This window comes from Nyctereutes procyonoides, unplaced genomic scaffold (genome assembly GCF_905146905.1).
Source record: "Nyctereutes procyonoides isolate TBG_1078 unplaced genomic scaffold, NYPRO_anot_genome, whole genome shotgun sequence".
In the NCBI taxonomy this organism is placed as follows: domain Eukaryota; kingdom Metazoa; phylum Chordata; class Mammalia; order Carnivora; family Canidae; genus Nyctereutes; species Nyctereutes procyonoides.
Window position 1 is genome coordinate 18295281 of NW_026575048.1, and position 16714 is coordinate 18311994.

Sequence of the window (16714 nt, forward strand, 5' to 3'; positions counted from 1 at the left end):
CCTGGGATTCCAGGATCGCGCCCTGGGCCAAAGGCAGGCGCCAAACCGCTGCGCCACCCAGGGATCCGGGCCAAAGGCAGGCGCCAAACCGCTGCGCCACCCAGGGATCCCTCCCCCTTCGTACTTTCATAGAAGCTTTTAATCCAAAAGTCCCAAATGCCTTTTACTCAATGACTTATTTTTCACAAAGTCCTCCCACAGCAGAGGCATAACAAATATTAGTATGTCCAATAAAAGACCAAGAACCCAAATATCAAGAAATCAAATCGGCAGTGCACACAAACGAAATTTCATTGTGTAAGAGAAATCCCAAATATACAATTCAAAGTAATACAGCACTTCTCTGAAGTGGATGGTTGAAGAGATGGGAGTCCTCTCCATTCAGGTGAAGCCACTCGGTTTGGTCCATAGTTCTCCTAACAAGTAGTAATCCTACCACCTGTCCAGCTGGTTTCCAGAGGCTATAGGTTTATCTATAATTAGGTATTTAGGAGACATGTAATCAGGGACTTACCAAAGAATGATTACAAAGAGTACTGACCAGGGAAAATGGTTTAAAGTATTAATTAATATGCACTCACTTCTACAGGTGTTGTCAGTTTAATCTGTGACCTTAAAAACTGCAAGTCTGAATATCCAGACTACAGAAATGGCCAGTAATTGAATTTAAGTTACATTTTCAGTTGGTCACCACAGAGCTTCTCTGGTTCAAAACTGTGACAGGGGACACACTTTAACACATTATTCAAGACCTTGATACATATAAGGAAAAACTTGCTCTACTCTGAAGAACTTGCACTTTTCCCTACTCATCTGAGAGTTAAATACATTATTGCATTTTGCTCTCAGACTCCTTTTCTATGTTGAACCATCAACTTCCTGGCTACTCTGCTTGTATTATGTTGGTAAATACATGAGTATTGGAAAAGAATAAGTACAAAGTGATAAAAGAGCATATTATAAGATTCACAGATTTTTTTGGTGAAATTAAGATAAAGCAAGTTTACCTATAAAGTTACTCAATATACTTATTTTAACCCTCTCCACTAAGATACGGACTCAAAGTATTATATAACCTTCTCAAAAAGTACAAAAAGCTAGTGATGAAGCAAACAGGCCTAGCAGAAGTTTAAAAAAAAAAAAAGCTGAAATATTTTTCAAAAACTGCTTTCCAATTCTGTGAATACAATATTAGTTTGTTTGCTGAGAGTGACTCTTTAGTAGAGCAAATGCTAATTACTGATCATCAGATTAACTGACCTAAAAGAGGTCAAACTTCATACATACTAAACAAAAAAAGCTAGATATGAGAGTAATTACAACTAACTGCATAAGTCAGCTTGACATTTAAAAAGTGTGGGCACAAGAAAATCATTGCAATAACCTACAGAATGTATCATATGTTTATTTCCCCATTCTACACATACTTGGGGAAAAGGCAAAATTATAAGCACAGCTCATGGTCTTATGGCTTTTTAAAGCAAATGAAAAACTCTATAAACACAGTTCATGAAATAAAAAAAAAAAAAAAAAGAATCCTGGGAGGCTTGGAGGGGGGTAGAAATCAGCATCAAGTGCAAAGTGAAGAATGTAACACAAAAGAAGAAAAAGGGGGTCCCTGGGTGGCGCAGCGGTTTGGCGCCTGCCTTTGGCCCAGGGCCCGATCCTGGAATCCCGGGATCGAATCCCACGTCGGGCTATCGTAAATAAATTAAAAAAAAGAAGAAGAAAAAGGAGGACTTCCTCAACTATATATCTTTTTTTTTTTAAGATTTTATTTATTTATTCATGATAGTTACACAGAGAGAGACAGAGAGGCAGAGACACAGGCAGAGGGAGAAGCAGGCTCCATGCAGGGAGCCCGACGTGGGATTCAACCCCAGGTCTCCAGGATCGCGCCCCGGGCCAAAGGCAGGCGCCAAACCGCTGCGCCACCCAGGGATCCCTCAACTATGTATCTTATAAAGAAAAATAATTTTCTTCCTACAAAAATAAGGGTCTCCTAAAGCAAGAGCACAAACCATTTTCCATTAAGTTTTTATAGACACTAACAAAGGTCTAAAAACCCAAAGAAAAAGTGCCTTTAGATACACCAAAGAGACTAAATTCTTATCATTCACAAAAGGAACTTAAAAAGATTTTACCAGACTCAAATCAACTCACTTTAGGAATATTCACAAAGAAATATACAGAAATTGGTTCATAAATATGTAGTCCCATAAACTTAACAAATTCTGAATTATAAACTTATCCCCTTTTAAAGGACCAATCACAGGATTAGTAAATCTCTTAAATTTTTCAGAGAAAGCCATTAGATCTATCATCTACCACAGCCAGAAGACAAGTCTTCTTAAAAGTGAAAAACATATAAAGTAAATTTTCATCAGCCTGTTATTTACGGCCTTTTAAAGCATTTTTAAAAGGAACCTTGAAACAAAGTTTCATTAGTATCCTTCTAGAAAAACCTCTAGTATCTTTCATTCCTCAAGCAATTTAGAAGCTACCAAACATGCATTTCTACATTAGATTATTGATTCCTTGCCTTTTAACATCGCCATAACAGCTGCTTGACAAATTACTTCACCTTATTCCTCAGGGGGTAAGGACAGCATGATATCCATGAACTCAAAAATGGGACCACAAACTGATCAGTGACAGATGAGCTAATTGCTTCGGATGAACTGACACTGCTCTAATAGAGTAGGCATTCGTACTATTATACTACAATTAAGTGCTTATACTCTAAACATTGTATTTGTACTTAGGTGTAGAAGACCTTTCTTAAATTCACTTTAATTTTAAAATATATGTTAGCTTCAGAAAGTCAAAAAGCCTGTACGCTTTTGGAATAATTTCTAGAAAAAAAAAAAAAAGCCAAGTTTTCCGGGCAATTATTCTAAGTAGTTTGTACAACTTTCAGATTTAGCTTTCTTATTCGAACCTAAGAGATCTGTTAGCCCCCAAAATAGTCTACTAACCAGACAGTCTTACAAATACTTACCAGACTTTTGTCAAAATAAAAGCCAAATATATTTTCAAAGATACAGCATACAGATTTCAGGACAGGGCAGTAAAACACATGATCTGCGTCAGTGCATTCTGATCAGCGTCAGAACAGCAGGAGACAGAAAAAGCACACACACAAGCCATGATCTCGTAGACCCCACAGAAAATAAAACGCTGTTCTCCCGCAAGAGCAACAAAATGGTGTGGATTCAAAGGGGCATTTTAAATGGCTGGCAATGACCGGCCAAATTACTCTTCGTAAATTAGCCTCTTGCCAAGACAGAGGCAGATACTCTTTTCTGGATTCGTAACCAACCTCCTAACACGAACTTAGATCAACTCCCTTAAAGGGACAAAACAAGTGCTTAGCTCGGAGTTTTATGACAAAAGGTCAAGGTCTCTCAACCAACCGCTTCTTTGAAATCACTAAATCACACGGCCTTCGCCGAATGTCACGCTGGCGACCGGGCGACGATGGTGGCTGAATTCACCTTTTCTCGACCAGTCCCGCACCAGAAACGCGGACGTCCGAGCGACCAGGCTCTTGGGCACTTGGGGGGCAGCGGGGGCAGCGGGGGCAGCCGGGGCAGCGGGGGCAGCCGGGACCGCGGGGCGGGACGAGCCCCCGTGGCGGCCCAAGGCTCTCGGTGCCGGCGGGAACCGCGGCGGGAACCGCGGCGGGCCCGCTGCCGGGTCCTGCGGCCACGGGGTCCCGCTGCACCCGGAGCCTTCTCCCGCCCGGACAAGCGGCAGCGCCGGTTTCTGTTCCTGAAGTTCGGTGTCCGAGCAGCCACAAACTTTCCCCTCGGCATTCCCGCCCGGCTGCCAACCGGAGCTCTCGGCTCGCTTCCTCACCAACTCGCACCACCCCCGACCTCTCGACAGTGAGAGTGAGCCGGGGTCAGACGGCGGCGGGAGCGGACACGCTCGCGGGGAGGCTGGCACCGCGGAAAACTTTGGCTTCTTCCCCTCCCTCCCCGGCCCTGGCGGCCGCCCGGCCCCTCGCTCCGGCTGCCTGCCGCTCGCTCCCCTCCGAGGCCGAGGCCGAGGCCGGGCGAGGACCCGGGACGCCGGCCGCCCGGACGCCCCCGCCCCCCCGCCCCCCCGCCCCAGCCCTCTCCCCAAGACCCGGGTCCTGCTCTCCACACAAAAGAGCCGGAGCAGCGCGGCGGCGCAGCCCTGCCCGGCCGGGAGCCGCGGCCGCCGCGGCCGCCGCGCCCGCACACCCGGCTCCGGCCGCCCGAGCGCTCCGCGCCGCAGGCTGCCCGCCCCGACCCGGCCAGACAAAGCCCCGGCGGCCGCGCCGGCCCCCGCCGCCCCGGCCCCCGCCGCCCCGGCCCCCGCCGCCCCGGCCCCGGCCCCGGCCCCCGCCGCCCCGGCCCCGGCCCCGGCCGCCGCGCTCTTACCCGGGCCTCCTCCAGAGCGCCGCCGCCGGCGCCGCCGCTCCCCCCGGCCTTGGCGCCCGGGCAGCTGGCGGCGCGGGTCTTGGAGGAGCGGGTCCGAGACGAGATGAAATGGCTGCTGCCTCCGGTCGCCCCAGGCTCCGCTCCGGCCCCAGGCCCAGGCCCGGGCCCGGGCCCGGGCGACTTGGACCCGAGGAGACGCAGAGAGCTCTTCCGGGTGTTCACCATGGTGCGGCCAGGGGGACGGGGTCCACCCCGCGCCCGCCGCGCCCGGGGAGCCGAGGAAGGCCGGCGCCGGCCGGGCAGGCAGGGCCAGCGGAGCCGGGCCGGGAGACGCGAGCCCACCCGCACTCTGCGCAGCGTCGCCGACGACAGGCGAGTCGGGCAGAGGAGGACAAGTAGGCGCGAGAAGGCCGAACGCGGGAAGCGCCAGCGGTGCCCCCGGCCGGCAGCTCAGACCCTCCACCGGCTTCGCCCTCCTCAGCGGGAGCCGAGCGGAGCCGCCATTTCTGCCCCTTTCTCTCCCGTTCTCGCTCTCGAGCTCCGTGCGTCAGGGATCCGGCGCCGCAGGGCCGACGAGACCGCTTCCGGCCGCGGCCGCTGCGGGGCGCTGCAGGGCCGGCCAGCCCTCCTCCGGGCCGCTTCCCCCGCCTCTCCCGCGGCCCCTCCGTAGGCCCCGCCCAGCGGCGCGGCGTCAGCGCTCGGCGGCCGGGGGAGCGGGGGAGGGACGCTCTGGGCTGTGCGAGCTCTCTATGGTTCCCAGGTCTGGCCGGGCGTCCAGGAGGGGGATGGGAATAGCCAGGAAGGGCGCCGGGACCGGCTGGGGCGCCGCGCTTGACTCGGCGCCGCTCACGCCCTGCCGAGCTCGAGGGCCGTAGCAGCCCCAGCGTCGCCCCGGATGGTCCGGATGCAGCAAGGAACGACCGGCAAAGGCGGAAGATCGACGGGGGCCGGGGAGGACCAGGGCGCCGTGACCCCAGCTGGAGCCCCGCAGGTACCTGAGGCAGGACAGCGAACTTGACTCGCGCTTTGCGAGGCTGTGTAAGTGAGACTGCGGCAAAACAGATCCGAGCAGCTTTGGGCACAGGAGAAGTTCCGGAAAGGAGAAACGTCCGTCAACAAAGCAAGAAAGGCTGGTTTTCTATGACCTTATCCAGATAGAGCTAAGGCCCCGTTACAATGAAACAATTCTTTCCCCAAAAGGTTTCTTTATCACTGGCGCCCGCACCCCCGCAAGAATTGAGAATACAAAAAGCTGAGGGACGCCTGGGTGGCTCCGCGATTGAGCCTCTGCCTTGGCTCAGGTCGTGATCCCGGGTACGGCGGAGTCCCACGTCAGTCAGGCTGCGAGCCTGCTTCTCCCTCTGCCTGTGTCTGCCTCTCTCTGTCTCTCATGAGTAAATAAAGAAGTAAATCTTAAAAAAAAAAAAAAAGAAAGAAAAAAAGCTGAACACAAAATACAACATTTGTGATTTAACTTTCAAAGATTAAGACCATGTGAAAAGCTCTCCAGTAGAGTAGAAATTAATTTCACCAAAATTCGTGGTACGTAAGCAATAGAGCACCTGATGTTCATTGGGCATGAGTTCTTCCTGTTTGCTGCAGTAAGAAAAGTAGAAGGCTCAAGAAAAATCCTATAAAAATACCCAAGCTGCAGCAACTAAGAGCTTTCTGGCCATCCGACTGCCCGGTCCTTCAACAAAACTTCATCCAGCACTGAGAATGGAGGTAATTTTTCTGTTTGGAAAGAAGTACGGATTCCAGGAAGCAGGCAAAGGCCGGTTACATTAAATTACAACATGATCACCCACCACTTAAAACCCACCTCATGGTTGTGGAGACCGCATAATGGAACCAGATCTGGTTTTCCTGCATCAGTTAGCTATGAATGAGATCACTCAAGAGAATAAACAGTTTTCCTACAGAAAGAGGCTGGTTTTCAGTTGTATATAAAGTGTCCTGAAGAGGTGTATGTCATGCAAATTAGGATAAAAAGGATTTGTGTACTTCCTCCTTGTTTTGTTTCTGTGTTTGTTTGAATGGTCCTAAGTTGAGAAAGCGGGGCTATGACTGGGGCTATTAAACCTGCTGAGAGAGCAAAAGGCACGCTGAGGGCAAAACACAAGCTGACAGCTCACAATCTCCCCACCCTCACCCCTTAAGGTAGGATACATGTATATATACATATATAACATTCCTCAGGCACTAGTCACTGCCTAAGAACAAACGCAGGGGAAAAACAAATGGTCAACTGATAAATATACTAGCCACATGGGACACGAACTTCTATAGTTTGTAGCTGTCTTAATGAAGAAAAATACAATTTGGGGGCACCTGGCTGGGTCACTCAGAGGAGCATATGACTCTTGATTTGGGGTCATGATTTGGATGACCTTATCCAGATAGATCTAAGGCACAGTTACAATGAAACAATTATTTTCCTAAAAGGTTTATCACTAAAAAAAATAAAAATAAAAAATAAAAGGTTTATCACTGCCGCCCACACCCCTGCAAGAATTAAGAATACAAAAACTTCTGGCCCCACGTTGGATGTAGATTTTTTTTAAGATTTTATTTATTTATTCATGAGAGAGACAGAGGCACAGAGACACAGGAAGAGGGAGAAGCAAGCTCCATTCAGGGAGCTGGAGGCAGGACTTGATCCTTGGACTCTGGAACCACGCCCTGAGCCAAAGGCAGAGGCTCAACTGCTGAGCTACCCAGGTGTCCCAAGCCCCATGTTGGATGTAGAATTAAATAAAACTTTAAAAAAAAGAAAAGAAAGGGGGACGCCTGGGTGCTTCAGTGGTTGAGCCTCTGCCTTCAGCTCAGGGCCTGATTCCAGAGTCTAGGATCCAGTCCCGCCTTAGGCTCCCTGCAGGGAGCCTGCTTCTCCCTTTGCCTGTGTCTCTGCCTTTCTCTCTCTCCTTCTCTCTCACTCTTTCTGTCTCTCGTGAATAAATAAAATCTTTTAAAATAATTAATTTAAAAAGAAAAGAAAGGGGCACAGGTGGTTGGGTGTCTGAGTGTTGGTTTTGGCTCATATCTTGATCTCAGGCTTTTAAGATCAAGTCCTACCTTGGGCTCCTTGCTCAGCACGGAGTCCACATGGGACTCTCCCTCTCCTGCCCCTCTCCACCTCAGAAGTAAATAATAAATCTTTTTTAAAGAAAGGAAAAGAAAAATGATCTTAATAAATAAACCTCTATAAACTTATAGATTCCATATCCTGGAGCCCTAATGTCATCTTCACCTCCATAGGGATAAAAAGTCCTATATAATTAGTTACTCCTCACAATCACAATGCAGCCTTCTGCCCACAGGTCATGTCCCTGTGCTAAAATAAAAACACTTTTTTTGCACTGTAAAATGTCTCAAGAATTCTTTCTTCACTGTTGAGTTCAACAATCCCATATCAATAATTTATGCCATTTGGATCCCTGGGTGGCTCAGCAGTTAAGCATCTGCCTTTGGCTCAGGTCGTGATCCTGGAGTTCCTGGATCCAGTCCTGCATTGGGCTCCCTGCATGGAGCCTGCTTCTCCCTCCGCCCGATGCGGAACTCGATCCCAGGACTCCAGGATCACACCCTGGGCCAAAGGCAGGCGCCAAACCGCTGAGCCACCCAAGGATCCCAATAAAATCTTTTTAAAAATAAAAAAATAACCTGTACCATTTACTATCAACAAATGTTTACTTTGACCCAAACTCCTGTTGGGTACTCTGCCAGGCCAGGAAATAGGGAAATTTGTTTTAAAAACAACAACACAGGGAATGCCTGGGTGGCTCAGTGGTTTAGCCCCGCCTTCTGCCTAGGGTGTGATCCTGGAGTCCTGGGGATCGAGTCCCTGCATGGAGCCTGCTTCTCCCTCTGCCTCTGTCTCTGCCTCTCTGTGTCTCTCATGAATAAATAAAATCTTAAAAAGTAAATTTAAAAATTAAAAAAATAAAAACAATAACACATAGTTCTGGCCCTCTAAAATACTTACAGACAAGAGGGAATGAAAGGCAAAAAACCAGCAAGCTGTAATACAATGTGATAGTGAGGCACAGACCACTAATTCAAGCAGGGACTTAGGGAAAAGCCCTAAGATGAATCTTGAACCACAAAACAGAATAAGGGAACATTATGGACAAAAGAAAGGAAGGCTTGAAGAAAATATGAGAGTTGCTCGTTTTCTGCATTATGAACCAGAGAAAAAAGTAGATAAAAATCTGTTTTTAAACTTTGCTTAAAACTACATGAGCTGACAAGACACCAAAAAAATACTTAGACCAAAAACAGTCACTGCAGGAATCCAGACCAGTAGTAAGCATTTTCAGTGCATTTGCTCAACCCCAGTGAACTTGAACTATTTTTTCTGTCTTCGGGGTAGAGAAAAGACAGGACGGGCTGGCATCCTGGGTGGCTGGGTTGGTTAAGCTTTAATTCTTGGTTTTGGTTCAGGTTGTTATCTCATAGGTGGTGGGACTGAGCCCCACAATGGGCTCCATGCTCAGTGGGGAGTCAGGTTGAGATTCTCTCTCCCTCTCCCTCTGCCCCTCCCCACTCCTTCACCACATGCTGGAGTGCACTCTCTCCCTTTCTAAAATAAATAAATATTGGGGTACCTGTGTGGCTCAGTCAGTTGAGTATCTGCCTTCAGTTCAGGTCTCTATCCCTGGGGTCCTGGATTGAGCCCCACATCGGGCTCCCTGCTCAACAGGAGCTGCTTCTCCCTCTCTCCACTGGTCATGCTCTCTCTCTCAAATAAATAAAATCTTTAAAAAAGTAAATCTTTAAAAAAAAAAGAAAAAAAAAAGGACAAGACAAAGCCCAGAATCTGCTCAAGCTACAGAGTTCTATGCAGTCCCCCTCCCAAATCCTGGTACAAAAGAATACACTTAAATAGAAGGATGAATAGAAATAATCCTGCCAGGGTACCTGGGTGGTTCATTAGGTTAGGTATCTGCCTTGGGCTCAGGTCATGATCCCAGGATCTTGGGACCAAGCCCAACCTTAAGCTCCCTGCCCAGTGGAGAGTCTGCTTCTCATTCTCCCTCTGTCTCACCCCTTGCTTATGCTCTCTCTCTCAAAAAAAATAAAATATTTAAAAAAGAAAAAGAAAGAAACCTGCCAACCATCCCATCATTCATCCTCAGGAAACTGCAAGGAAAACTGGCTTTTCCAACATATAAACTAAGAATGAAGAGGAAAAAACATATTCCTTGAGAATTCAAAACAACAAAGTGGTCCTCAGATTTACAGCCTAAATTCACCAAATCTGTTAGGTATAAAGAACCTCTGGACAGGGCAGCCCAGGTGGCTCAGTGGTTTAGCGCCACCCTTCAGTCCAGGGCCTGATCCGGAGATCCAGGATCAAGTCCCATGTCCGGCTCCCTGCATGGAGCCTACTTCTCCCTCTGCCTGCCTGTGTCTCTGCCTCTCTCTCTGTCTCTCATTAATAAATAAATAAAGGCCTTATAAATAAATAAATAAATAAATAAATAAATAAATGGGAATTAATTAGTGATACATGCAAACACTTGCATGAATTTCAAAGAAACTACACATAAGCAGAAGAAAGGAAATTATATACATTAAATCATAAAACAGTAAAATAGAAAACAGGATCCCTGGGTGGCTCAGTGGTTTAGCGCCTGCCTTCAGCCCAGGGCATGATCCTGGAGTCCCCAGGGTAGAGTCCTGCATCAGGCTCCCTTCATGGAGCCTGCTTCTCCCTCTGCCTGTGTCTCTGCCTCTCTTTCTCTCTCTCTCTCTGTCTCTCATGAATAAATGAATAAAATCTTTAAAAATAAATAAAATAAAATAGAAAACAATATAGAAATTCAATTAAATCAAAAGCTGATTCCTATAAAAAGAAAAAATATTAAAAAAAAAGAAAACAAAAAAAAATTAAAAAAAGAAAACAGAAAAAAGATAAGCCACTGGCTAGAGCAGTCAAGATAGGGGAGGGGGAGGGCAGGGAGAAGAAGAAGAATCAAATTACAAATTTCAGGAATGAGAGTGTGAGCATCTCTCAAGATCTTATAGACCTGGAGTCAGCAGAATTCTTTCTTGTTATAAAGGGCCAGTTTATAAAGTATTTCAGATTTTCCATGCCACATATAGTTTCTGACACATATTCTTTGTTTTGGTTTCGTTTTTGGTCTTTTGCTTTTTAACAATCTTTTAAATATGTAAAAAACTTTTCTTAGCTCAGCATACACAAACAGATCACAGAGTAGATCTGGCCCATGGGCTGCTATTTGCCAACTTATGCCAAAAACATTAAACAGACAAGAAATAAAACAACTTTATGCCAATAAGTTCCAAAACACAAAGTATATAAATTCCTTGAACTGAAATTATGAAAACTCACTCATAAAAAAAATAAATTAGGTATCCCCGGGTGGCGCAGTGGTTTGGCGCCTGCCTTTGGCCCAGGGCGCGATCCTGGAGACCCGGGATCGAATCCCACGTCGGGCTCCCGGTGCGTGGAGCCTGCTTCTCCCTCTGCCTGTGTCTCTGCCTCTCTCTCTCTCTGTGTGTGACTATCATAAATAAATAAAAATTTAAAAATAAATAAATTAATTAATTAATTAATTAAATAACCTGAATACCTCTATTATTGGTTAAATAAATTAAACATGTAAGTAAATACTATCCTACAAGTAATACAACAGGCCCAGATAACATCACTGGTGAAGTCTATCCAATATTTAAAGAAAAGTAATATCAATTTTACACCAATTCTGTTAGAATATAGAAGAGGAAACATTTCTCAACTCATTTATAAGTCAGCATTATCCTGATACTGAAAGCAATAACATAAAGAAAGCACAGTTATTCTTTTCATATATAGAAACACAAAAGTTCCTAACAACAACAAATCAAATCCATGAATATACAAAAAGAACGATAAATCAAGACCAAATGAAATTTATCCCAAGAACACAAGATTGGTTAAATATTTGAAACTAAAACAATCAATGTAATTCACCATATCAATATAATAAAGAAAATCCATTTGGCGTCTTAGATTCAGAAAAAGCATTTGACAAATTCAACATCCATCCATGATTTTAACCATTTTGGAAAGTAGGCCTAGTAGGTAACTTCCTCAACCTTATAGAGAGCATCTAAAAAGTCCTATCGCTGGGGCAGCCCAGGTGGCTCAGTGGTTTAGCGCCGCCTTCAACCCAGGGCGTGATCCTGGAGACCTAGAATCCAGTCCTAGGATCTGGAGACCTAGGATTGAGTCCCATGTCAGGCTCCCTGCATGGAGCCTGTTTATGTCTCTGCCTCTTTCTTTCTGTGTCTCTCCTGAATAAATAAATAAAATCTTAAAAGAATAAAAAGTCCTATAGCTAACACAATAACAAATGGTGAAAAGTGAATGGCTTTCCTCTTAATTTCAGGAAAGTGGCAAGAATGTTTAGTCATTTCTACTCAACATTGTACTAGGAGTCCCAGGCAAAGCAATAGTAAAGAAAAATAAATTAAAAAAAAAAGAAAGAAAGAAAAATAAATAAAAGGTATATAGAGTTTGTTTTTTTTTTTAATTTAAGTAATCTCTATAGGAACGCGTGGGTGGCTCAGAGGTTTAGAGGTTGCCTTCCGCCCAGGGTGTGATCCTGGAGTCCCGGGATCGAGTCCCACGTCAGGCTCCCTGCATGAAGCCTACTTCTCCCTCTGCCCATGTTTCTGCCTCTCTCTCTCTCTCTCTGTCTCTTGTGAATAAATAAATTAAAAATCTTTAAAAAAAAGTATTGTCTATACCCAATCCCGAGATCAAGAGTTGCATACTCCACCAACTGAGCCATCCAGGCCTGGCAAAGGTATAGTTTAGAAGGAAGAAGCAACTGTCTTTACAGGCAAACATGATAATCTCATAATTTCATAGGAAATCCTAAGAAGTCTAAAACAATAACAACAAAAAGCCCTAGTAGGACTAACAGATGAATTTAGCAAAGTCATAGCATAGAAGATCAATTTACAAAAATTATTTCTATACTTACAACCAATTAGATATAGTTTGAAATAGTAGTGATAAATTTAACAAAATATATGGAAAAATGATATACCGAAAAATAAAAAGTGTTACTGAGGAAAAACTTAACAAGGGGAGATGTTCACCAGATACTTCATATCATTAGGACAAAAATCATCCCCCAAATTAATTAACAGAGCCAAACCAACTCCAGGAAAAATCCCAGCAGACATTTTAGAAGTTAAGAAACTGAATCTAAAATTTACATGGAGATGCAAAGAACCTAGAGTCACCTAAACAGGGAAAAAACAAAATTGGAAAACTACACTATACACTACCTCATTTTAAGTCTTACTATTAAGTTCTAATAATCAGGGTGTGTAAATAGTCATATAGCTCAATGAAAATGAATAGAAAGTCCAGAAAGAGATTCACACATATGGTCAATTGATTTTTGTCAAGAGGCCAAGATGATTAACAGGGAAAGGATACTTTTCTTTTTTTGAAAGGATACTTTTCAATAAATTCTGCTAGACTGCATAGCCCTAAGCAAAAAACTAAATAAATAAAGCTCAGCCATTATTCAATACTAATTATAAAGATTAACTTCAGATTGATTATAGACTTTAACACAAGGCTAAAAAGATAATTTTTTTTTAAAGATTTCATTTATCCATTCATTAGAGACACAGAGAGGCAGAGACATAGGCAGAGGGAGAAGCAGGCTCCATGCAGGGAGCCTGATGTGGGACTTGATCCCAAGACTCCAGGATCACACCCTGAGCCAAAAGCAGACGCTCAACCACTGAGCCACCCAGATGTCCCGATAATTTTTTTTTTTAGAATAAAGCCTAAAAAAAAATGTTTGTGACCAAGGGTAGGCAAAGATTTCTTACAACGGACACAAAAACATAAACTAGACGTTGATTAGTTGGGCTCTTTGAAAGACACTTCTGAGACACCTTTTTACAAGGCAAGTAACAGGCTGGGAGAAAGTAAAAATAAAAACAGAAATAATGATATAGAATATAAAAATTCAATAGAAAGGATAAGCAATAACAGAATTGGGTTTCATTTTATTTGTTTTTTACATTTTATTTTTAAAGATTGAATTAGGGGCAGCCCGGGTGGCCCAGTAGTTTAGTGCTGCCTTCAGCCTACGGTGTGATTCTGGAGACCTGGATTGCGGCCCGCTTCAAGCTCCCTGCATGGAGCCTGCTTCTCCCTCTGCCTGTGTCTGTCTCTTCTCTCTCTCTCTCTCTCTCTCTGTCTCTCATGAATAAATAAATAAAATCTTTTTTAAAAATTGATTTTATTTGAAAGAAAGTGTGCAAGAGTAGGGGGAGAGGCAGAGAGGGAGAGGGAGAATCTCAAGCAGACTCCCTGGTGAGCACAGAGCCTGATGTGGGGCTTGATCTTATAATCTTGAGATCATGACTTGAGCTGAAATCAAGCCTGAGGCTCTCTGCACCTGCATGGCTCAGTGGTTGGGTGAGGGTGTGATCCTGGGGCACCAGGATTGAGTACACATCAGGCTCCCTATATGGAGCCTGTTTCTCCCTCTGCCTGTGTCTCTGCCTTTCCTCTCTGTGCCTCTCATTAATAAATAAATAAAATCTTAAAAAAAAAAAAGTCTGAGGCTCAACTGACTGAGCTGCTCAGGTGCTCTTCATTTTACTTTTGATGGAGCTCAGGTGAGATACTGCAACTCTAGAAGGAGGTCCTCAGGGAAGAGATGATACTGATCCATCAGTATCATCTTGGGGTGAGTTCCAAGAGTCTATATTTTTAAGAAGCATGACACTTTGAATAAACATAGAATCATGGAACAAATTCAGAATTGATAACATTAGAATTCTGTACTCTCCAATGTGATAACTACTAGCCATATATGGCTACTTAATTTAAATTAAAAAACCAAAAATCCAGTCCCTCAGATATACTACCTATATTTTAAATATTCAGTAGCAAAATGTTGGTAGCAGTTAATGTATTAGACAGTGCAGAACAATTCCATCATTTCCAAAAGTTCTATTGGACAGCTCTAGCCTAGATATTCGTCTTGAGGGAGGGCAAATGCTCAAGGATGATCATTGTGTTCATGATCTGAACTGGATGGTTGCAAGGGATGCCAACTGGAAAAGGGGATGTAGGACCAGGAACAGGTTCCTAAGGGTCACCTATCAGCTTTCTATGTTGATTCAAGAAGGATTTACTGGGGATCCCTGGGTGGCGCAGCGGTTTGGCGCCTGCCTTTGGCCCAGGGCGCGATCTTGGAGACCCGGGATCGAATCCCATGTCGGGCTCCCGATGCATGGAGCCTGCTTCTCCCTCTGCCTATGTCTCTGCCTCTCTCTCTCTCTGTGACTATCATAAATAAATAAATAAAAATTTTTTAAAAAAAGAAGGATTTACTGTCCCAAGTATGTAACTGTGAAATAGCTACTATATAAAGTGCTCTGGAGAATATCTAACAATATATGACTCAGTTTGCATCCTTATGGAGCTTGTAGTAGCTTATAACTAAAAAGACAAAAGTGGGTTTTGGCACTCAAAAATAAACAAACCAAAAGATAACAGAGATGGCATGCCTGGGTGGCTCAGCAGTTGAGTGTCTGCCTTTGGCTCAGAGCATGATTCCAGGGTCCTGGGATCAAGGCCCTCATCAGGCTCCCTGTGAGGAGCCTGAATCTCCCTCTGTGTTTCTGCCTCTCTCTGTGTCTTTCATGAATAAATAAATAAAATCTTAAAAAAAGAAATTCGATGAAGAGCAAATAAAACCCAAAGCCAGTAGGAGGAAGGAAATAATAAAGATTAGAAATTTAAAAAAATAGGGAATAGAAACACAATGGAGAGAATCAATTAAACCAAAAGTTTGTTCTTGCAAGTGTAACATAAATGACAAAACTTTAGCTAGATTGACCATGAAAAAAGAGAACATTATTACCAACCTCATAGATATACAAAGAATCATAAAAAAAAATGTTATGAACAATTGTGTGACAACTAGGTAATCTAGATGAGACAAATTTCTAGAAACACATAAATGAATAAAACTGACTCAAGAAGAAATGGAAAATCTGAACAGACCTACAATAAAAGATTGAATCAGTCACCAAAACCCTCCGGACAAAGAAAAGCTCAGGATTAGATTATTTCACAGGTTCTACTACACACTTCTGCCAAAGACTTAAGAAAGGATTGACACCAATCCTTCTCAAAATACTCTGAAAAACAGAAGAGGAGGAAACACTTCCTAACTCATTCTATGATACCAGCATTATCTTGATCCCAAAGCTAGACAAAGATATCACAATAAAAGAACTACAGAGCAAAATCCCTTATGAACATAGATGCAAAAATCCTCAACAGAATACTAGCAAACCAAATCCAGCAGCATGCTGAAAGAATTCTGTACCATAACTGAGTGGTATTTATCTGAAGACCATTGTATAGGGAAGGGATAGTCTTATCAAAAAATGGTTCTTAAAAAATTATATGGGCAGCCTGGGTGGCTCAGCGGTTTGGCGCTGCCTTCAGTCCAGGGCCTGATCCTGGAAATCCAAGATCAAGTCCCACATCAGGCAACCTGCATGGAGCCTGCTTCTCCCTCTACCTGTGTCTCTACCTCCCTCCCTCTCTCTCTCTCTCTCTCTCTCTCTCTCTCTCTGCGTGTGTCTCTCATGAATAAATAATAAAATAAAAAATAAAAAAACTATACACACATGCAAAAGAATGAAGTTGGACCCTTATTTTACACCATGTTCAAAAATACAAAACGCATCAGGGGATCCCTGGGTGGCTCAGTGGTTTAGCGCCTGCCTTTGGCCCGGGGCGAGATCCTGGAGTCCTGGGATCGAGTCCCATGTCGGGCTCCTGGCATGGAGCCTGCTTCTCACTCCTCCTGTGTCTCTTCCTCTCTCTATGTCTATCATAAATAAATAAATAAATCTTTTTTTTTTTAATTTTTTTTTAATTTATTTATTTATGATAGTCACGCAGAGAGAGAGAGAGAGGCAGAGACACAGGCAGAGGGAGAAGCAGGCTCCATGCACCGGGAGCCCGATATGGGATTCGATCCCAGGTCTCCAGGATCGCGCCCTGAGCCAAAGGCAGGCGCCAAACGGCTGCGCCACCCAGGGATCCCTAAATAAATAAATCTTAAAAAAAACCACATCAAACACCTACTGTAAGAGATTAAAACTATAAAATGCTTAGGAAAAAAAAAACAGGGGAAAACCTTCATGACACAGAATTTGGGCAATGGTTTCTTGGATATGCTGCCAAAAGTGTAGGGAATAAAAGGAACAAGAAATAAATTGAATCTCATCAA

The 16714-nt window shown here is 44.2% G+C and overlaps 1 protein-coding gene across 4 annotated transcripts in view; it reads right to left on the bottom strand.

The window, feature by feature from the left end:
• Nucleotides 1-16714, bottom strand: part of ATAD2B (ATPase family AAA domain containing 2B) — a 168182-nt gene that overhangs the window by 149452 nt on the left and 2016 nt on the right. Inside the window, exon 1 of one of the 4 annotated variants that reach the window (XM_055327102.1) lies at nucleotides 4413-6849. The exons of 1 other annotated variant lie outside the window; for it this stretch is intronic. In XM_055327102.1, the coding sequence (XP_055183077.1) occupies nucleotides 4413-4637 (225 nt within the window). In that variant the 5' untranslated portion in view covers nucleotides 4638-6849. Of the gene's footprint in view, nucleotides 1-3497; nucleotides 3939-4412; nucleotides 6850-16714 lie in introns of those variants that run through there. 2 more of the 4 variants (XM_055327101.1, XM_055327100.1) reach the window with 2 other exon arrangements.